This window comes from Saccharomyces paradoxus, chromosome IV (assembly GCF_002079055.1).
Source record: "Saccharomyces paradoxus chromosome IV, complete sequence".
NCBI lineage: Eukaryota > Fungi > Ascomycota > Saccharomycetes > Saccharomycetales > Saccharomycetaceae > Saccharomyces > Saccharomyces paradoxus.
Genome location: NC_047490.1, coordinates 1,159,336 through 1,180,326, shown reverse-complemented (window position 1 = coordinate 1,180,326; position 20,991 = coordinate 1,159,336). Strand labels below are relative to the sequence as shown.

At 37.5% G+C, this 20,991-nt stretch overlaps 15 protein-coding genes across 15 annotated transcripts; 7 read left to right on the top strand and 8 right to left on the bottom strand.

Annotated features, from left to right (window-relative positions):
* Positions 1-129: 129 nt before the first annotated feature.
* Positions 130-369, top strand: SDH6 (Sdh6p; the record flags this gene model as incomplete). Its single annotated transcript, XM_033909711.1, has 1 exon — positions 130-369. The coding sequence occupies one exon, from the start codon at positions 130-132 to the stop codon at positions 367-369; it is 240 nt and encodes a 79-aa protein (XP_033765602.1).
* Positions 370-450: 81 nt separating this feature from the next.
* RGA2 (GTPase-activating protein RGA2) lies at positions 451-3,480 on the bottom strand (the record flags this gene model as incomplete). Its single annotated transcript, XM_033909710.1, has 1 exon — positions 451-3,480. One exon carries the CDS (start codon positions 3,478-3,480, stop codon positions 451-453), a length of 3,030 nt encoding a protein of 1,009 aa, XP_033765601.1.
* Positions 3,481-4,031: 551 nt separating this feature from the next.
* On the top strand, positions 4,032-4,292 carry LSM6 (U4/U6-U5 snRNP complex subunit LSM6; the record flags this gene model as incomplete). The annotated part of the gene is made up of 1 exon (XM_033909709.1): positions 4,032-4,292. One exon carries the CDS (start codon positions 4,032-4,034, stop codon positions 4,290-4,292), a length of 261 nt encoding a protein of 86 aa, XP_033765600.1.
* A 422-nt stretch (positions 4,293-4,714) lies between these two features.
* ATP17 (F1F0 ATP synthase subunit f) lies at positions 4,715-5,020 on the bottom strand (the record flags this gene model as incomplete). The annotated part of the gene is made up of 1 exon (XM_033909708.1): positions 4,715-5,020. The coding sequence occupies one exon, from the start codon at positions 5,018-5,020 to the stop codon at positions 4,715-4,717; it is 306 nt and encodes a 101-aa protein (XP_033765599.1).
* A 310-nt stretch (positions 5,021-5,330) lies between these two features.
* On the bottom strand, positions 5,331-6,812 carry ARH1 (NADPH-adrenodoxin reductase; the record flags this gene model as incomplete). The annotated part of the gene is made up of 1 exon (XM_033909707.1): positions 5,331-6,812. The coding sequence occupies one exon, from the start codon at positions 6,810-6,812 to the stop codon at positions 5,331-5,333; it is 1,482 nt and encodes a 493-aa protein (XP_033765598.1).
* Positions 6,813-7,123: 311 nt separating this feature from the next.
* BCS1 (bifunctional AAA family ATPase chaperone/translocase BCS1) lies at positions 7,124-8,494 on the top strand (the record flags this gene model as incomplete). The annotated part of the gene is made up of 1 exon (XM_033909706.1): positions 7,124-8,494. One exon carries the CDS (start codon positions 7,124-7,126, stop codon positions 8,492-8,494), a length of 1,371 nt encoding a protein of 456 aa, XP_033765597.1.
* A 138-nt stretch (positions 8,495-8,632) lies between these two features.
* On the bottom strand, positions 8,633-8,902 carry WIP1 (Wip1p; the record flags this gene model as incomplete). The annotated part of the gene is made up of 1 exon (XM_033909705.1): positions 8,633-8,902. The coding sequence occupies one exon, from the start codon at positions 8,900-8,902 to the stop codon at positions 8,633-8,635; it is 270 nt and encodes an 89-aa protein (XP_033765596.1).
* Positions 8,903-9,257: 355 nt separating this feature from the next.
* On the top strand, positions 9,258-10,178 carry PHO92 (mRNA-binding phosphate metabolism regulator; the record flags this gene model as incomplete). Its single annotated transcript, XM_033909704.1, has 1 exon — positions 9,258-10,178. One exon carries the CDS (start codon positions 9,258-9,260, stop codon positions 10,176-10,178), a length of 921 nt encoding a protein of 306 aa, XP_033765595.1.
* A 197-nt stretch (positions 10,179-10,375) lies between these two features.
* Positions 10,376-10,948, bottom strand: FRQ1 (frequenin; the record flags this gene model as incomplete). The annotated part of the gene is made up of 1 exon (XM_033909703.1): positions 10,376-10,948. One exon carries the CDS (start codon positions 10,946-10,948, stop codon positions 10,376-10,378), a length of 573 nt encoding a protein of 190 aa, XP_033765594.1.
* Positions 10,949-11,554: 606 nt separating this feature from the next.
* Positions 11,555-12,598, top strand: VPS74 (Vps74p; the record flags this gene model as incomplete). The annotated part of the gene is made up of 1 exon (XM_033909702.1): positions 11,555-12,598. One exon carries the CDS (start codon positions 11,555-11,557, stop codon positions 12,596-12,598), a length of 1,044 nt encoding a protein of 347 aa, XP_033765593.1.
* A 162-nt stretch (positions 12,599-12,760) lies between these two features.
* Positions 12,761-14,296, bottom strand: CTS2 (putative chitinase; the record flags this gene model as incomplete). The annotated part of the gene is made up of 1 exon (XM_033909701.1): positions 12,761-14,296. One exon carries the CDS (start codon positions 14,294-14,296, stop codon positions 12,761-12,763), a length of 1,536 nt encoding a protein of 511 aa, XP_033765592.1.
* Positions 14,297-14,562: 266 nt separating this feature from the next.
* On the top strand, positions 14,563-15,927 carry DXO1 (Dxo1p; the record flags this gene model as incomplete). The annotated part of the gene is made up of 1 exon (XM_033909700.1): positions 14,563-15,927. One exon carries the CDS (start codon positions 14,563-14,565, stop codon positions 15,925-15,927), a length of 1,365 nt encoding a protein of 454 aa, XP_033765591.1.
* Positions 15,928-16,143: 216 nt separating this feature from the next.
* Positions 16,144-18,717, top strand: XRS2 (Xrs2p; the record flags this gene model as incomplete). Its single annotated transcript, XM_033909699.1, has 1 exon — positions 16,144-18,717. One exon carries the CDS (start codon positions 16,144-16,146, stop codon positions 18,715-18,717), a length of 2,574 nt encoding a protein of 857 aa, XP_033765590.1.
* A 177-nt stretch (positions 18,718-18,894) lies between these two features.
* On the bottom strand, positions 18,895-19,833 carry YPR1 (trifunctional aldehyde reductase/carbonyl reductase (NADPH)/glucose 1-dehydrogenase (NADP(+)) YPR1; the record flags this gene model as incomplete). The annotated part of the gene is made up of 1 exon (XM_033909698.1): positions 18,895-19,833. One exon carries the CDS (start codon positions 19,831-19,833, stop codon positions 18,895-18,897), a length of 939 nt encoding a protein of 312 aa, XP_033765589.1.
* A 301-nt stretch (positions 19,834-20,134) lies between these two features.
* KEI1 (Kei1p) lies at positions 20,135-20,904 on the bottom strand (the record flags this gene model as incomplete). The annotated part of the gene is made up of 2 exons (XM_033909697.1): positions 20,135-20,779; positions 20,875-20,904. 2 exons carry the CDS (start codon positions 20,902-20,904, stop codon positions 20,135-20,137), a joined length of 675 nt encoding a protein of 224 aa, XP_033765588.1.
* Between the last annotated feature and the right edge of the window lie 87 nt (positions 20,905-20,991).

The following is a 20,991-nucleotide window of genomic DNA, read 5'->3' as shown; positions in this document are numbered from 1 at the left end:
AAACTTTATTAAAATTGGCGAATGTCAACCTAGCAAAGCCGAAGAAAAAAGGGGATTCTCCAAATCATCTTCAACAAAAACTATATAACTTAAATACACAATAAGAAGAAGAAGCGCAATACCAAGAATATGCCTAAGAGACTAAGCGGGTTACAAAAGGAGGTCCTACACCTCTACAGGGCTTCCATACGGACGGCCCATACAAAACCAAAGGAAAATCAAACCAATTTTGTGAATTATATTCATGAAGAATTTGGGAAGTATAGAAATTTACCGAGAAGAGACTTCACTACAATTGAACACTTGTTGCGGGTTGGAAACAAAAAAGTTGCCACCTTTTCACACTCTGAGCTAACGAATATACATTGAGCGATGTCCTGCTTTATTCTTTTCCATACGATTTTTTTTATTTAATCTATCCTATGTTTATTTATTTTTTGCAGATCTATATTATGTCTGCTTAAATATGTCTCTATAGTTCCCGAGTATAAATTCCACAACATAATTCCTCTCCTTCATGTCCACAATATCCTTTTCACCGTCAAGGTCGTGGATTAGACTTGGTGCAAAAACTAACGATAAATTATGTAAGTTCATCAAATTCCTTTCACTGTACCTTCGCACTTTGTCGATATGTGCTGCCAACACCTTCAGCACTTCCTGATGCTCTACGGGTAGAATATTGAAAATTTCATGCAGGTTTTTGAGGACCGTTTCATAAAAAGTCATTTTCTGTGGCGAATCCAGGAAGTCGCCGCTGTTTAATGGTAGCCTTTCAATTAGTTGATTACTTCTAACTAGATCTATCAAGGGATCGTATATGGAAAATGATAAAACTGGATCTGGTAGTTTTCTCAAATATCGTTTTAATACGCTGGCAACTGCATGAATATCTTGATTCAGTAAAGCGTTCAATTTGGGACTCAACCTATCACCATGTAAAGAATTATTCTGAGCGAATTCATTTTCAATCTCCTCAACCAAAGTTTGCGAGCCCGACTTCCTGTATAAGCCTTCCATGTTCAGTCCTACATCATCTGTTTCAATGTGGTCAATGCAGCACTCAATAATCATTGGAACAGTACTTCTTTCATACGCACACCGAGCTTGTAGTGATGATCCATATAAATGCGAACCATCAGGGGTATAATCTAATTTCTTTGGGCTTGGTGATAGTGGTGCTTTACCTGGTGAAGGCAACTCATCGTGTGCCCGAATTAATTTGGGTGTTGATATTTCTTTCTGGGCCATATTTGTCATTCCACTTGAAGATGAATTTGGCGAACGCTGCTGAGATTCCAGGTCGCCTGGCTGGTGGTCTTTAGCGCTGGAAAATATTTTCCAGAATCGTGGTTTAGGACTGGCATTAGATATGCTCCCTTTTCTGTCGGAATTTGCATTTGGTGACTTTACTCCAATTACTGTTACATTGTTTTCTTTTTGTTCCAAGGACTCCCGGGACGATGCCGATTGTTTGTCCTTCTCTCTTGTCAAATAGTCAACATCATTTAACAGTCTCTCTTTCGCTAATCTAAGATTTTCCACGTCTTGCAACAATTTTTTCTTCGTGCCTTCTAGTTCCCTCACGTCTAATTTTAACTTCCTTAAAGTCAACTCTGTAAAGTAAAAATCCTTTTCCAAACTTGTGGCATTTTCATCGGTAGCATCCACTTTCGTGGAATCGTCTTCCAACAATGCGTTGGTGGATCTTGATGTCTGTAAGCTAGAAGATCTGTGGTGTGTGGATTCAGACGACAGAGATGGTCTCTTGAACAAGGGGCCTGATTCTAAAGGCGGCGTACGGAACATCGCTATATGCTGCCCCGAGCTTGAACTTGGAAACGAGCCATTTATACGTCTGTTAGCGGCCAAGTCGTTAGAATTTTGCTTTTTGGGTATATTTCCAAGGCTGCTTTGCGCTTTTTTGTGATTAAACTCTGGCACCGTAAAATTATCATGTTGTGGTATAGTATTATATATCGTACTGTCACTTTGGCCTCTTGATACTGGATTTTTTTTGGTTTTTGATTTTCTTATGTTTGTATGAGTAGAGGAAACACCCCAGCCAGAATGAGTGTCCGATTCCTGTATTGAAGCATTATGATGAGGATGCTTTGAGTCCAGCATTTCCGAGGTTTTACTTTTCAGGTTGTGAACAAAATTTTTGGACTTTAAAGAAAATGATCTTGAAAGCTTTTTGTTTGGTGACGGCGCTACTTTTTTGTGCGCCTGTAAGTTGTCTGATGTTTGAGGTCTACTGGAACTTCCATTATCAGACACACGCAATGTAAATGAAGATGTAGACGATTTCATTTCCACAGTATCTGTTCTTGCAACAGGGGAAATATGATTCATGGATTTGGAAGTTAACGTTTGCATACCTTGAGGGAGTTTGTTGTTTTCTTTGCTAGTATCTGATAAATTTAATGCTAATCCATGAGGAGGCTCGACTTCTTCGTTCATTTGCACAGCCATAGGGCTGTTCAAAGGACTTGTGATTTTATCAGTGCTATTTCTGGGTGTATTGACTATGCCTTCATTCTCTTTACCGTCAGCATCGTCTCTGTCAGTCTCTTCTTTATCATATATTGAATAGAATCTATTTGCATTGGAGTTCGAATTCGGAGTTTTAGGATCCTTTACCACTGTAGAATTCTGATTAGCTCTGTGAGGCTTTAACAGCCTATAAGTCACATCTTCACCCATTTTATTGACGTAGTCCTCATTATCCACCAAACTCTGCTCTTCAATACTATTACTATCGTGTTCCAAAGTAGAATTCAGAATGTCGTCAATAGAAACTGTCCTTGCGTGGGAAGATCTTTCCTCCCCATCATTGCTGTTGTCATTATCATTACTTACATTCGACGATGATTCATCTCTTTCTTGTGAGACTAAAACTTGTGGAGTGAGCTGTTGTCCTTCATGCGAGCCTACAAGGTTCTGGTTTATCGCGGCGTTATTTATACTGACATTTGATTTACCATTCATTCTGGTGGGCGACAAAGGCCTTTTAACTGATCTTTCGGGAAGCTTCATGGAAAAATCATCTCTCGGCGAATCTTTTGTTTGCTTTTCTAGTAATAGCTGTTTCTTTTTCAACAACTTCTCGTGACAATCCATACAACATAGTCCTCGTTTTGTCTTTGCGTACTTCAAGTTTTTTATACGCTTGCTGCACCTACAACATCTAAAACAATTAGAACAGTAGGCCTCGTTTGAGGAGGGCAGTATAATTGCCGTGTCGTCTATTTTGTCTCCACAGCTTGTACATTTATCTGAGCAGTCGTAGCAAATTAATGTACCTATATCTAGAACCAAAAAATCAGAATCTGCATTCAATTTTTTGTTACATTTGTAGCATGTAAAGCATTGGTCATGCCACTTTTTACTTTCTAACTCGTATACCTGGCTAGATGCGATTGATTTGTTGCATCTCACACACGAAGGCGGTTGATTATTAATAGGGTCAACTGGCATATTTTTTCATCAAAATCTCCTAGGCCTTGAAATGCTAGGTTATACTTCAATTTGTTAGAAGTATGGTGAAGTCTCAATAATAAAAATGAGAATTAAAAACGCCAAGTATGCAGAACCAAAATGTTAATTACCAGGGTAGTTGCCTTAGCTTTTGGCTAACATTCTCCAGGGAATGCCAATTTTCATTTCTCGACCTCATACTGTTTACCCGAATGGGAAACTAAATTGACGTGCGTTAATCAGTAAAATCAACAGTTACTGAAGCTAAACATTGGATGAATCACAATTAAAGGAGCGTGAACTGAATATCACAGTGGCTAATTCACCAAGTTAGAAATGGAAAACAAATGTTCCTACTGCTGTGAGCCTTAACCTTTAGCTGGTTCCATATGGTATTTCTATATTAAACACTTTACCCGGGGGCAACCTCCTCGTGTACAATGCCAAATAAGCAACGTTGTAACAACACATTCAATTATGCACAAGACGCCGTATTAACCAGAAAATATGACATCGCATAGCATAGGCATAACAAGCAGAGAAAATTAACAATGTCAGGAAAAGCTTCTACAGAGGGCAGCGTTACTACGGAATTTCTCTCTGATATTATCGGCAAGACAGTAAACGTCAAACTTGCCTCGGGCTTAATCTATAGCGGAAGATTGGAATCTATTGATGGTTTCATGAATGTTGCTCTATCGAGTGCTACCGAACATTACGAAAGTAATAAGAATAACCTACTAAACAAGTTTAATAACGATGTCTTTTTAAGGGGCACGCAGGTTATGTATATCAGTGAACTAAAAATATAAGACTCGCCTCCTCCAATGAATCAATAAATAGGAATGGGCAAGCTGAGTTGACATAGAGTTGCCTTTGTGAGTTTAGCACGTATGCGAACAAACACACACACTCATATATATATACATATATATCGAAAAGGATCGAACAATTGTACTTTTTTCTTAATGAATTTTTATGAATATATATTGTAAAGTTTTACTCTCCGTCTCGTTTTTTTATGCCTACTAAAGAAAAATGAAAAGGAAGAGCCAAAAAGTGACAGAGCTTCCCTATAGACATACAACAACAGTGGAAATTTGTTCTATCACTTACGTACTCCTTTTAACTTCGCTCTGAAAATTTTTTGGTTTACTGGTTTTTCTTTTCTCTTCGTATGTTTGGCTTAAAAAGGCTTAAAATAAAGATTTTCTACAAAAGCAAAACTCCATGTTCAATGCTCTTCCGCACCTTTATGATGTCTCAAATGAAAGTAATACTCCATGGAATAACCGAAGGCAATAATACCTAGAGCAAAGTGCCACAACGGCTTACCGCTGGCGTTATCCCCATCAAAATACTTGGTCTTGTATCTACCCAATCTGGTGTTAGCCTTAACGGCTGGTGCTGGCCCTTGAGGTAAAGACTTGTAAAAGTGAACAACATTGGCAATGCGCTTAGCATTTGGTGCTGAACCTATGTTCTTGGAAGACACCACTTTTGGAGGAATCAATGTAGATACTGCACGTTTAAAAATCATTATTTCTTTTGGCGTCCACTCCTTTCAGGAAAGTCTTTAAATGAAAGTTTCTGGATGCAATCTCAACAACGTCTTTTCTTGCCTTAGAAGATGAATCCTTTCTTTATAATCAAAAATGAGGGAGCGAACTACTTATTCTCTCGCTATCACGCAGTTGAAGTTTCTCGTTCTATCTCCCCGAGGACCACGCGCGGGATACTCACTACAAGGAAGAAATCCTTCGATGTGATTGGTTCTTACCGTCATAAGATCAACTGTTTTACAATTTACATTTACATGAAGTGTTAGAAATCTATTAACAAAATCTATTCTATATGCCTTCTACGCCGCTCCACAATCCTTTAAAAGTCAAAAACTTTGATCGAGCTTTATGCTCCTTTTGGCCCCGAAGCAACTCCTTCTTGTTGATTCTTTCCCAGTCCTCCCATGTGGTATGCTTGACGTTGGAGAGATCGATGGACTTCTCTGAGGACAGCGCTCCGCTAACCGCCAAGTCTTGTATTACTCTGTCCCCCACTTCAAAAGCATCTTGCATTGTCGAGGCAATTACACCCTGGCTACCCTTACGGATCCAACCAGATGCATACAAATGTGGGAATGTTTCACCACTAGTAGTTAAAACACGACCATGTTTATTAGCTATATGGTCTTTATCAAATCCGATGGATAAATTAGAGAATTCAGGCATGGGAACTCCTGCATATCCCAATGATGTAACCAACAGGTCTATCTGATATGTCATGATATTATTCGTATCCTTCAAAGGTTGTAAAGTGTTATCTTCATGTATTTGGTTGTTACACAAACTCAACGATTTGATTGAACCAAAATCATCTCTATTAATCTCCAGGGGAGTCTTTAGATAATCCAATTCCCAGAACTTGTTATATCCGCTGCTTGGAGGAGGTGCCTTTTTGTAGTTTTTCTTCGAGCGCTCATCAAATGGCTTGAGATATTCACTACACATCTCTACTCGCCTATTGAATGCACGGTCGTACTTAGACAAATCGAACATTTCTTTCTGGAAAAATTTAGAATCTATGCGACCCCGTATACCATACTTTTCTAACTCCCATAGTTCTCTTAATTCTTTGTTGGTGAATTTAGAATGAACAAAATCCCTTCGTGCAATTAGCTTAACGTCTTTTACAGGTGCCCTTCTTAAAAAATTTAGTGCAAGAGATGAGATGTCCGTATTCTTCCATATCTCATCAATTCGATTAGAAATTAGTACACGCGTTATATCAAGAGCGACGTTACCATTTCCTATAATACCAACTTTCGAAACCTTGCTCCAATCAAAATCAGTAAATCGCTTATCCTTTGCGAAATCAGGATGGCCATTGTACCAATTGACAAATTCTCTACTACTAAATACCCCCTTCGTTCTTAATTCGCCAGGGATATTCAGCTTTCTGTCACCTGTACAACCATAACTTAAAATAACAGCATCTTGATTATCCAGCAAAGTCTTTAACAGTATTTCTTTTCCAATGGTTACGCCGCCAACAAAGGAAAATTTATGCTTTTGATCCGTAGGGGAAGAAAACTCTTCTGCACATGTAGTGAACGTTCCTTCACAATTTTTGACTTCTGGGTGATCAGGTGCCACACCATATCTACTTAAACCAAAAGGAACAGGCAACTTTTCCCATAGAGTAACATTCAATGGAACTGGCGACTTCTTAAGTAAATGATATGCCGTGTAAAAGCCGGAAGGCCCCGACCCAACAATGGACACTGTCTTGCGATTTATTTGCGAAGAAAGGTGTCTTATCTGAACAAAGTACATCTTAACAAAGTAATAAGATAAGAAGGAAAAAGAAAGAAGGCAAAAGAAAGAAGGAAAATTTTGCTAAATGAATTAACGGGAGTAGTAGCTAAAGACTATGACAAAGCAAAAAGCCTTGTGTTTTCTTTCATGTTGCTTTCGAACTGTAACTTACTGCTCTTCGGATTATACCTCGGCTGAGTTACCCTTAGAGTGCAGAAAAATCGATGTAAATAGTATAAGCAAAGATTTTTACCTTTCCTGTATATGCAACGCTATAGACGTGCCAAGTTACGATTCGGAAAAAAGATGGAGTGTATCCTCAATTAACAATGTCGGATAAGCCGATTGACATACAATATGATAAACAGGCTACTCCAGATCTAAGCGGTGTGATTACTCCGCCAATAAGTAAAATTGATAATGACACAGTCCGGAGTAAACTTTCAAAACTGGTAGGAGATGCTATGGCAAGCAATCCCTATTTCGCTGCCGGCGGTGGGCTTATGATTCTTGGCACAGGTTTAGCTGTAGCTAGATCCGGTATAATAAAGGCCAGTAGGGTGTTATACCGACAGATGATTGTCGATTTAGAAATTCAATCCAAGGACAAATCATATGCCTGGTTTTTGACATGGATGGCTAAACACCCTCAAAGGGTCTCTAGACACTTATCCGTAAGAACTAATTACATACAACATGACAATGGATCAGTCAGTACAAAGTTTTCACTGGTTCCAGGTCCAGGTAATCATTGGATTCGTTATAAGGGTGCTTTCATCCTGATCAAAAGAGAAAGGTCCGCAAAAATGATAGATATCGCCAACGGGTCGCCATTTGAGACCGTAACACTAACTACTCTGTACCGTGACAAGCGTTTATTTGATGATATTTTAAACGAGGCTAAAGACATAGCTTTGAAGACTACTGAAGGCAAGACTGTTATTTACACTTCTTTCGGCCCTGAATGGAGAAAGTTTGGTCAACCAAAAGCCAAAAGGATGCTACCTTCCGTCATTCTGGACAGTGGCATCAAAGAGGGCATTCTTGATGACGTTTATGATTTTATGAAAAATGGCAAATGGTATTCTGACAGGGGCATCCCATATCGTAGAGGTTATTTGCTGTATGGTCCTCCCGGATCTGGTAAGACGAGTTTTATCCAGGCTTTAGCCGGCGAACTAGACTACAACATTTGTATTTTAAACCTTTCCGAAAATAATTTAACGGATGATAGACTAAACCATTTAATGAATAACATGCCAGAAAGAAGCATACTGTTATTGGAAGATATTGATGCGGCATTTAACAAAAGAAGTCAAAGCGGTGAACAAGGCTTTCATTCTAGCGTAACATTTAGTGGTTTACTGAATGCCTTGGATGGCGTCACATCTTCTGAAGAAACGATTACTTTTATGACTACTAATCATCCTGAAAAACTAGACGCGGCCATAATGAGGCCAGGTCGTATTGACTACAAAGTCTTTGTTGGTAATGCAACTCCATATCAAGTGGAAAAAATGTTTATGAAGTTTTACCCAGGCGAAACTGACATATGCAAGAAATTTGTAAAGAGCGTTAAAGAATTGGATATTACTGTAAGCACCGCCCAGTTGCAAGGACTATTTGTTATGAATAAAGACGCACCACTCGATGCGTTGAAAATGGTCTTCAGCTTACGGAACGCTAATCATATTTTTTAGGTGCTAAGTGGCGCCTTGTTACATAACATGTATATAATAAAAGATCAGAGGTATTTTGATTTTTCCTGTCTATAAAAACGCAGTTGCTTGCTATTACGAACAAAAGAATATATGATAAGGAGGCTTAGAGATATCCTTTCATTGACTGTCCAAAAAGGCCTGCGTCGCAGCCTCGACATGATAAGGATACACTTCCCTCAGGCCTTCTGCGGCTGCCCTTGCCCTAGCATCTACCAGGATTTTCCTCAAAATGGCCTGAAATCCACATGCTAATAATAGTTTCTTGTTATATTCTTGACTGAGCTCTTCATCCCCATTTTGCCGCTGAAGGAGATTTTCTAGCTTATTCTCCTCCACATCTAAGCTTAGCTGCCGTAGCAAATAATTGGCCAATGCTTCCGTATCCATGGAAGAATCTAAGAAACTGTTGTTACCATTGCACTTTGGTTACAAGAGAATTAATAGCGTTGGCCTTAGCAACCAAAAATAGACATGAAGTCGCTACCCGTTTCTCCAGTTAAGATCACCTCACACGATGTATATTGGCGGCTAATCCTTTTGCTAGCCTTTTGTGATATATGTATATATATATTTATATATTTGTATATATATATAGCCACAATCCTTTCCTCAAAAATTTGATTTCTCGTTATAAACCCTAAAGAAGAGTTTCTAGACTGTGCATTCCATTACTGATTGATTAGGAAAGGAAACATTTTTATTCACGGCTGGTGTGACGTAAGTATTGCTTTGTGCTTGAGAAATGAATCAAATTTGGTCTACGGGTCCCTCAAATTTTTATCTTAATTCTGAATGGAAAGAAAATAAGAGAAATGACAGAACAATTGAAGACTCTTTAAGAGAACTAGATGGGTTGATTCATTCTTTGGAGAGAACTCACATAGAAGTACAGACAAACCCAAAGCCAAAGGAAAGCATCACAGGGCCAAATGATACCAATAAGAAGGAAAATAAGGGAGAGATTGTCGATAAAAACTACACGCACCAAATCAATAATGTTCCATTGGCAAACTCGAACCTGAATCGGCACCTTCCTTCCTCTAGAGCTTATTACCAATCTGAAAACGGCAATAATAACTATTATAAAGAATATGTATCCAAACCAAGGTCTTTTCAACAGTTAACCAAAGATCAAGCTTTCAACGAGTTCCATAAAAGGAAAAGTTCTGCAATTATTCCTCCTTGGTTAAACATTCCAGAAAACTCAAGGTTTTTTGTAATAAAGTCCTCCTCTTTGAAACATGTCAAAAGATCATTCTACAACGGAATCTGGTCGTCCACTCACTTCGGTAACAAAAGGCTATCTGAAGCGTATAAAACGCTCAATTCGGGAGCCAAAGTGTTTCTATTTTTTTCTATCAACACTTCAGGAAGATTCTGCGGCGTTGCAGAAATGGTGTCCGATTTGAAAATGGATTTGGACACCAGTATTTGGGAAGACGAACAGAAATATGGCAAAGCCTTTAAAGTAAGATGGGTGATCGTGCGTGATGTAAATAACAGATCTTTAAAAAGGTTTTTAATACCATCCAATGAAATGAAACCGATAACACATTCTAGAGATACTCAAGAGATTCCATATTCAATTGGAATTTCAATAGTTAATTTATTTAAAACTCAAGATTCTGATATTTTCTCCTTCTTGGATGAGACGTATGAATAGACCTTATCCCTTACTTACCAACAATCATTCACATTTTTTTCATTAATTTTTTTTTCGTTCCCCGATAATCGTTAATGTTATTAGTATTACTATTATCATTATTATTAGTATTATTAAATTCTCTTTTTTTACGTAAATTATCATAAAATTACTTCTACTGTTATAATATTCGACCCATTAGAAGCGAAATAAGGCTTTCATATTAACCCGTCGTACAGGTTTAAGGCACCAATAATAGATGGATCAACTTTAGAACCTTCTCGGAATTCGTCGAGCGTAATGTAACCATCTTCATTCTTATCCATCAACTTGAAGATCTTCTTTACCCTTAACTCAGGCGTGGCTTCATCATCATTCAGTGTAACCATAGATCCCATCATTTTATAAACACTCGCCACAATAGTTAGCATTTCATCGAAGGTAATATATCCGTCATGGTTCAAATCATACAGCTCGAAAGCCCAACTCAGCTTTTCTTCCATAGTTCCCCTGGATGTCGTACTTAAAACTGTAATAAACTCTTCAAAATGTATGAATCCATTGTTGTCCTTATCAAAAACTGTGAAAAGGTGATTAGCAAAATCCTCAGGAGAACCAAATGGGAAAAATTGTTTATATATCTTAACAAAATCTTCCCTGGCTAGTTGACCACTAGGACAATCCCTCAAGAACCCTTTGTGCCATTGCTGGATTTCTCTTCTATCAAAATACGTGGATTGTTTCAAACATGTCAGGTCATCTTTGGAAAGTTTTGACGTCTTGGCTCCCATTTTATATCAAAAACAGTTTCAAGCACGAAATACTCTCGTAGACTCTTGAACTAGCAGTAACCAAAAAACCAATAATTAAAGTCCCTAGTTCATATGTTCGGTCGCTGTTAGGTTAAACATTATCTCAGTACTCTACGGTATAGTCAGGAAAAATATACCAAGCGTTACCCTTTTATTATCGTTTATAGTGACCAATTTTGGCTCTTTTTTTTTTTACTTCCTGAGCAGTCAACTACTAGTTGAAAAAGAGGCTAATGGATATGCGTTTACCTGAAAACATTTAGGTCCCTGCCTTGGACCGTAATCTTATTCATCTATTTTTTTGGTCATTCATATCTATCTGTGTCGCGAGTAATTGCTTTCTGGGTTCATTGACTTCTTCAATTCTAGATTGGCCCGTTGCTTACACTGTTTAACTTACTTATTCTTTTTTTTTGGGTTTGGGTTGCTGCATTTATAGATTAGAAATAAATTCAAATTTCCAAACTAACAAAAAGAACTAATTTGCAGTTTCATTGTTGACCTGTATTTTTATCATAAATTCTGATCCGATAAAGTAAAAGAATTCAAACAAAGCCTTTTTGAAAAAAACACAAAATAAAAATTATGTCTACTTTGCAGCGTCGTAGAGTCAATAGAGCGGATTCTGGAGACACCTCCTCCATTCAATCTTCTGCTAACAATAACAATACTAAGGGAGACAAAATCGCCGGTATTACTGCTGATGGTGATGATGATAACGGAACGAATAAAAAGATTGCATATGACCCAGAAGAATCGAAATTGAGGGACAATATTAACATCCCTACATTAACTTTGATGGAAGAAGTTTTACTGATGGGTTTGAGAGATAGAGAAGGATATTTGTCGTTTTGGAATGATAGCATTTCATATGCTTTACGTGGTTGTATAATTATAGAATTAGCGTTAAGAGGTAAAATCAGAATCTTAGATGACTCCGCCAGGAAAAGATTCGATCTTTCGGAAAGATTGATTGAAGTCATTGACAGTTCCAAAACTGGGGAAGTTTTACTGGATGAAACTTTGCAATTGATGAAAAACGACGAACCTTTAACAATTTCTAATTGGATTGACCTTTTAAGTGGTGAAACATGGAACCTTTTGAAGATCAACTATCAATTGAAACAAGTCAGGGAAAGATTGGCGAAAGGTTTGGTTGATAAGGGCGTACTAAGAACAGAAATGAAAAATTTCTTTTTGTTCGACATGGCGACACACCCTATTGCAGATGCGAGCTGCAAAGAAGCCATCAAGCGCAGAGTACTTTCCGTACTCGTATCGAGGAACATGGAATTAAGTTACAATGAATATTTTCCGGAGACAACATCTTTTAAAATCATTAGAACTTTAGCTTTAATATGTGGATCATATGGGGCAAACGTATTGGAAAATGTCCTGACTACGTTGGAATATGAGAAGAGAGATAAGGCAATTAGTAGAGCCGAAGAAATAATGGCGCAATTTTCGCAATATCCGTTTGATTTAGAAAAAGAGACTGAATTAGGCGTCTCTGTTAATTTAAATAAGGAAGTTAAGGAAGAAGTAGAAAAAAATCCTGGTCATGATTTACAACTGGAAGTTATTGCTGGTGTATTTGAAGTCTTTTCGAGAATGGATTTGCTATTATGATAATAAAAACCAAAATCTTCTTTTTCAAACATTAGGAAAACTCAAATTTTTTATAAACTTCTAACATTAATAAACGACATTTGTATATATACAGACATATATACGGAGTGAATAATGAATAGACGAAACTTTTTGTTATTATTTATGTTATCACATTCATATTCATTGCTTCGATGAATCCAGATGCTTTAAATACGGAGTTAGAAATCCGTCATCACCGTATTTATTCAAGTAGTATTTTACAACCCTCATATCTTGAAATATTGACGGTTTTGATGACACATTAAAGTGGAGGCCTTCATTAAATGCGTTTATCAGTGACCTTGACTCGTTTGTATAAGCCTCACCACATGATTCCCACCAAAACCCCCCGCCTAACTTGTTATGCATCACATATTCAGCCTTAGTTTTGGCTGACTTAGTATTATCATAACTGATAAATATTGAATTTTTTTCATCAAAACAATATGCTGAAACGTACTTGGGATCATATTGTTCTATTGTATCTTTCTTTGGTAAATTTTTGTAGGGCCAGATACCTTCCTTACCATCAGCTTTATCTATTTCTTTAGTAGGCTTGCCCACTCCTTTGAAAATTTTGTTAATTAACACAGAATTTTGACTGAATGGTTCGAATTTGTTATCTTTGATGTGGAAACTTCTCCCATAAGCAGCCATTCCCAATACTAATTTTCTGGAATTGACGCCAAATTTATCGATCATATAATGCATGGCAAAGTTTCCATTTAATTCCGTCTCGCTAAATAGGTTACTGTGATATCCTGTTGTTTCTGACCACGAACCATAATAATCGTACGTCATCATATTCCAGTAGTCGACATATTGGTCAATTTCCGTGATAGGTAGGTAAAATAACTTATCCTTGAATGCAGGTGCCGCAATAGATAATTGAAAATGATCTTCGACACGCCCCCCGAATATTTGTGATTCTAAGCTGTTCAGTTTCAACCGCAACATTTTGACCAGTTTCAGATATCCTTGAGGTTCTGATTGATTGTTTTCGGGGAACTCCCAGTCCAGGTCAACACCATCAAATCCTAATCTGAACATTGTTTCCACCGACGAATCAACGAAATTTTTTAAGAGTTTATTATCTTTAATTATGATTTTGAAATTTTCACTATCTGACCAGCCTCCAATTGACATGATAACTTTGAATTTCTTATCAGAACAGATATTCTTCAAATAAAATAGTTCACCAATGCAACCTAAAGGTAGGATATTTTGGTTACCATTATTTGGGTTACCATTAATCAGTTCTGATGATTTAATTGCCAGCGGTTTATACAAATTCATTTCTAAATCTGACCAGCTATCCGTGTTTTCTATACCACCGGTTCTCGGATTTATCTTGAAAAAGGCATAGTAAATGTGGGACACTTGCATTAAGTTAATGTCGTGCGGGAAATGGAATCTTGGTTTGTATGGTGACCAGTTGGAATAATAAACCCCTGATAAAAAGCCTTCGCCTTCGATATGGGGTCCCTGATTTTGGGCCATACCAGGCACTTGACGTCCGCCATTTTTAAAATTATCTCTAATATCGTCAGACCTTTGGTTTTTAAAAATTCTACTATATAAGCACATTTCAATGATTAGTGTTATAACGATAAGTAGTATCAATAGGTGAGATATTACGCTGGTTCTTGATCCGTGATGCGCTGAGTGACCTACCATACGAACACTCTTGTGTCTTCTACTTATGCAGGTTGTGAACACCAGCCTGTAAATACAATTCTTGGACCATACCACCACAAAAGGTCTTTTTGGTTGGTGTATCATTACAAATAATGCATATTCCATCAGGATCACCATCAAATTATTGTGTCAAACTAATTGGGATTACCCCACCATTGATTTTTCCAGTTTTTTCGCAATTTTCGCAGCGTGTTTTCCTTTTTAGAATGGCATTCATGCATTGCAAAGTCAATTGTTAAGTTTCAATGGTTGTAAGTCAAAGTCTTCTTTCTGTCCAAACCTCAGTGATGTCAACTGAACAGGATGCTGTTCTTGGACTGACAAAAGATTTAGAAAGCATAAATTTGCATACCGCGCCCGATGTCGTGAGAGGATACCAAAATAAATCATTCAAAGGGAAAACTATTTCTGGTTCTTCTTCGTTAGGGAGGCTTTCTCAGCAGGGGGACAATCATATTAATAGACGTCCGAAACTTATATGTGTGCCGTATACTTCCTTTCTGCATACTGGTATGCACAATTTTTCCACGAACTCACCAAGAGATATATTTCATGAAAGTCGGGAAGTAGCTCTATTTACCAATGACCAGACTTATACCACTCTACGCAGAAACCATATACCAAATTTGAAAAAAGGTGTTGCTGAGTTGTATGAAAGCTCGCTTCTCGAAGCAAGAAAGCGGAAAGTCCCGTATTTGGGCCATGACTTATTTGCGAACATTGATCAGTTCGTCCCTATGACGATATCCGAGTTAGACAGTGTATCGCCGTGTATTTCATACATTGAGAACTGGAGACTAGATAATCATGGTGAGAACTTTAAGATCGGCAAGAAATTTACGGTTGTTACCACAAGACATCATATCGTGGATTTGACCATGCACCTCTTTAACAGGCGAAATAAACACACGTCACTAATTGCAACGTATTTGGGGGCGGGTCTTATTTCATTTTCTAGAAATGCAAGAAACGATTTTCAAATGTCCAAAGAGGGAATTTATTCAAGTGATCCAAATATTAAGAAAATTTGCTATTCAGGATTTGAGTTTGAAAATTGGGTAACCGAAGATACCAAGGTCACCGGTGGCTCTAGACGTCCTATTTTTTCTGTTGTGGAGAGTAAACTTTCAGAAGAAATTGGTCTTTTGATTCGCTGCGAATTGGACGCATTCAATCCTGTTTCGAAGGCAAACACAGAGTTAAAATGTTTTGCCCCATTATCAATGCATAATTCCAATCATAGGAGAAAACTCCTGAAAACGTGGATACAGACAGGTTTATTGCCGAACTCAGATATCATGATAGGTTTGAGAGACAGTCATAGCGGTCAATTACTAGACATTCAATGGTACTCAAGGGATTTACTATGCAAAAAGTTTAATCACCCAGGGTTGCCTCCAAATAAAAAGGAACTTAATTATAATGCCCAAATTGCAGTAGAATGGTGTAACCATTGTGTTGAATCGGTTTGTAAGCTGGTGGAGGCAAATATCTCCGACTACAATAGTACAAGACCAGAATCATTTGAAATCAGTATAGATACTAATAACACCATCGCCATCACTAAACTTAAGACTACTCCAAAGAATGTGGAATTATTTGGAACCTAGTCACGTATTTAATATATAACACTTTCCTGATCTACTTTCATTTTCTTCATTTTTTTGAAGTTATTAAATACGCTAAATATTTGTACTTTTCTTACACTCTTATATATTGAGAGCCCTTTTTCTTAAAGAAAAGCAATGCGTAAGCTAAATGAGCAAGATTTTTTTATAGTGGATAAGCATTCATAACAACACCGAGAAGGTGATAGCCGTAAATTTATGTGGGTGGTGCGATACCAGAATAGATTAGAAGATGGTTCTATTAGCTTTATATCATGTTGTCTTCAGGCCTTCAAAAGTTATAGCATAGGTAGATCAAGTAAAAACCCATTGTTAATTAAAAACGATAAGAGTATTTCTAGGCAGCATATCACATTCAAATGGCAATTGAATGATAGTTCAGATTTGAAATACAATAGCCTTTGTCTAATTAACCAGGGTAAATTGACATCAATAAATAAAAAGTTCATGAAAGTTGGCGAAACATTCACTATCAATGCCTCGGAAGTTTTAAACTCTACTGTTATCGAACTGGGTACAACCCCTATTCGCATAGAGATCGAATGGATAAATGAAGTCTGGAATGTCCCCTCTCATTTGACACAATTCAGGAAGATACTTTCCGAATTTGGTATCTCCACAGAGGTTTCTGTCAATGACATTCCTGCTAATCTGATGATTAGCGATTTTCCGAATAACGAGGACAAGTGCATACGGGAATTGTATGCACTTGTTAATTTTATACCCTTGAAAAAATCACAGTTACTGGTTGAGTTATGTAATACTCTTCTATCCACATCTAAAACGGATTCAAAGTTTAATGAAAGGTGGAATGATATGATAAATAGTCCGGAGTACAACGTGTTTGATTTTGCTCCGAATATTTTGCATTCGAAGTTTATGAGGCTGAGTAATATCAATGTATTAACCACCATTAGTAATGAGCCGCATCTATCATCTCTCCTGGGGACCTTCAATGTAAGATTATTTGCATTCGACAACATCGATAATTTGTATAAGCACGTTGATAGCTTGAAACCATCAACGAAATACCTGATTTTAGCATCTACAAACAAGAAAGAAAATGGACAAGTTTTATGCACTATCAAAGCGTTATTAACATCAATAATAGATGGTACCTTAACCTCAGTGACTAATACTAAGAGTGCATCTTTAAGAGGTCAAGATAACGACAAGTTAAAAGGAGCCTCTGAGGGATTTTCTGGTGCTTTAAAAACGCCTCGTGTACCTGAATTTGAAATTAGTCCAGTAATCTTAAAGAAGCGAAGGTTGAATAGACCTAGAGTTCTGCCGCTCGATAGTCTTGATTTTTTTGCTGGAGGTTTGAGTGCTAAGGCTTCATTAAAAAACGACCCCTTAACTGACCCTAAGAAGCCCAATTGTGGCCCAAATTCAAAGACTGTCATCTCAAGCCCTATCATTGGAAGGGCAGATGAAAAAAACACTTTACCTTCTCATGACGCACAAAAGCTGGTTGAAGATATTGGAAAGAAAAGCGATCACAATAGCCCTGGTGCTATAATTGTCAGTAGCCCCAACTTAGATGCTGTACACACGAATGAGGATTCTATGGGCAAATCACTACCGCCGCATAAGCTACCACAACTGTCATCGCCAAAGTTAACAGGGATTCACTCCCAAAACAAATCTTCTAACCCTGTCAATAGTGAAACCGCTGCTACGAATTTAATGGAAGGTGATAATACTAAGAATCGTACGATCAAAAATCGGCGTACTCAGGATATAGTACAAAACCCTAAAAGCATTTGTAACCTTCCTAACTATTCGCAGGAAATTTCATCTCCATTACAAGCAAATTGTAAGTCACCTGTTAAGGAATCATCTCATAAAAAAAAGTCTGGTACGCCGCAAGCATTTGTTGAGGCTATTCAAAAAACGAAAAATAGAGAAGTCAAAAGAGTTAAATCAACTATTGTTGAATTAGAAGATGAAGAGTTGAGCGAAGAAGCTATTAACCAGCTAAAAAATTTGGCTATCGTAGAGCCTAGTAATGATATGCTAAGAAAACCATCTGATAGAGGTGGGTACAAGACAAACAGCACAACTGGAGAAGGCGATAATGGTCTAACGAAGCAAGAATGGCATAAACGTAGGAATTTCAAGACTTTTATTAAAGTGTGGCCAAAATCTAATGCACAAAAGAAGGAAGGTAAAAACAACACTCAAAGTTCAGATTTTATACGAAATGCAGCCTTCTTAATCACGAGAAATTACGTTCCACTAAAAAAATACTCTAAGAAGAATAAAGCTACAAAGGGGAACGGAGACGAGAACGAAGATATGTTTGCTTTGAGGGAGATGGAAAAATTGGGATCCAATACATATACACCTGATTATACAAACTCAAATGCTATCCAGGAAAGATCTCAACCTCGAAATATATTCATGAATGAGGATAGTTCAGATGACGGAGAGAAAGATTCGTTCTCGTTTTCTCGCTCTTCAGGTACTGCAACCAATCTTCAACCAGCAAAAAGCAGGATGTTTATTACTGATGAAGATGATATTGATGATATTGATGATATTGATGATAAAAACTGTAGACTAAAGGACAGAGAGAATAACCGTAAACTGGTTGCGGTGAAGGAAACAAATGTACGGCCAAACATGCCAGAGGAATCTTCCAACCAAAGTAGACGCAGTAGAAGCGCAACGGGCAGGCCACATGGCTCTTCCGAGGCATTCGGTAACGGTGACGACGACGACGATGATGATGGCCCGAAGTTTACGTTTAAAAGAAGAAAAGGATAACGATAAACTTTTTCAAGTAATTTGCATTCTCATTGAATAATATTTTGACTAGCGTTCCATATATATAGGCGTATATATTATATGAAAATCTATAAAACCAGCATTTGTTTCAACAGTATCGAGTCAGTCTAGATAATAACTACGGATGACTACAAACATTAACTCTGGTACACTTGTTCATTCAAAAATTGGGAAAGAGCCCCATTTCATATTAACAACTCTCTTCGTACCATGAACTTTGGATAAGTTACTAATAATTTTGAAATCATCCTCAGGTAGAGTGAAAATCTTGAAATTAGAAACAATTCTTTCGGGATTAACGGATTTGGCTAGAACAACATAGCCTCTTTGGATACTCCAACTGATGATAAGCTGTGCTGGCTCAACGCCGTGTTTTTTAGCCATGTTTATAATTGCCTGCTCTTTCAATAAGGGAGCATTAGCACTCCCAAATGGCGAGTATGCCTCAACAACAATACCCTTTTCTTTACAAAAGGCAATCAATTCGTCTTGTGGCAATAATGGATGAATTTCGATTTGGTTGGCAGCTGGCACCAATTTGTTACTTGGAGACTCCAACAATTCTTTAATGTTGTTAATAGAGAAGTTAGAGACACCAACGGCTTTAGTCTTGCCCGTTTTGGGCAACTCTTGCATTAGATTCCATGTCTTGATAAAATTCCATTCCCTAGTATCGATGTCAACGGTACCATCTTCCAATGTTGGAATGCACAAAACGTTACCATCAGTAACCTTCTCAGTTTTCAGTGGTACCGGCCAGTGCATCAAATATAGATCAACATAATCCAATCCAAGTCTCTTTAAAGATCTGTTTAGAGCAGCTTCCGGATCACGTTGTTCCGTACCCCAAAGCTTAGTAGTGATAAAAATTTCCTCACGAGGGACTCCGGAATCTTTGATGGCCCTGCCAACCTCTTCTTCGTTCAAATAGATAGCAGCAGCATCAATGTGCCTGTAGCCAGCCTTTAAAGCTGCAATTACAGAATGGTAACCATTATTCTCAACGGAACGCCAAGTGCCAAATCCTAAAACTGGAATAGAAGCACCAGTATTTAATTTCAAAGTAGCAGAAGAATTCTTCAATGTAGCAGGCATAATGGGTATTATGTGTGGATATTCGTGTGATCTGATTATATCGACGAGTTACTTTTACTTTATTACCACCTTAGAAGAGAAAATAAATGTTAAAAAATTGGATTGCAACCAGAATAGGGAACTGCGTACGATATAGTGTCCTTTTTCCTATTTTTTTTCCAAATTACGTAAGAGTAACCTTAAATTTACACGTGATGAAAAGTGAACAATAGCATCAAGGTGTATGATTTTATGATGTGAGCATGGAATACACTTCTTCGTCAATGTGAAAAGCTATACTACTGAGGCTTTACTTTCCTATTTACTCTAATAAATTCTTACATAGCTTATAACAGGCTTTTTGGCTTTTGGCCCAAAGCCTTTTCCAAACAGGTTTGTTTTTCAAGTCTTGTTCAACATCATCTCTATCAACTAAATATTTGGGGTGGTGTAGCAATTCTTGAACAAAAGATGCTAAAATAAAGTTAAAGTAGAACCTGAATATCAATGATACCAACGTAATTAAAATAGTCATGGAATATTCGTAGCTTTCGGTTGCACTCTGTTTACTTATATCAGTACCCCGCGCTGTCAGCTTACCTGTCGATATTGAGTTACTGTTAATACCTTGTAATGTAGTATTTCCATCGCCATTACCAGTGTCTTCCAAGGTGAACCATTGGGTGGTAAACCAAAGTGTAAAAAAACAAGTAGAAATGGTGTCGATTGTATAAAGTACGCAGATTTGAGAGAATACTAGCAAGTTTGGCTTATGAATCAAATACAGTCCTTGTGAAAATACAATTAATGTAAACACCGACCAAAGATATGCTATCCATTGCATAAAATCCAACGGATGGCCCGTAAACAATGCTAAGATACCATAAGCACCACTACATTTGTTTAGAATGGAAATACCTAAGACAATCTCAACTGCAAGGTATAGTGGCATAAACCCCAAAAAGGACTATTGAGAATATTTTTGAGATAAGTTAGTAAAATTGTGCTTTGCCCTCGAATCCTTATGATTAAAAAAACTTATATTGTTTGCCTTAAACATACTTTTGGAAGGGTTAAAAGAGATGATCTCATAACTGAAGTTGATAGGTTGCAATTGGTAAGTCCTCCACCGGTATTAGCTCTTTTCTTCGCAGGTTTTGTACGGATCGCTTATGCAGT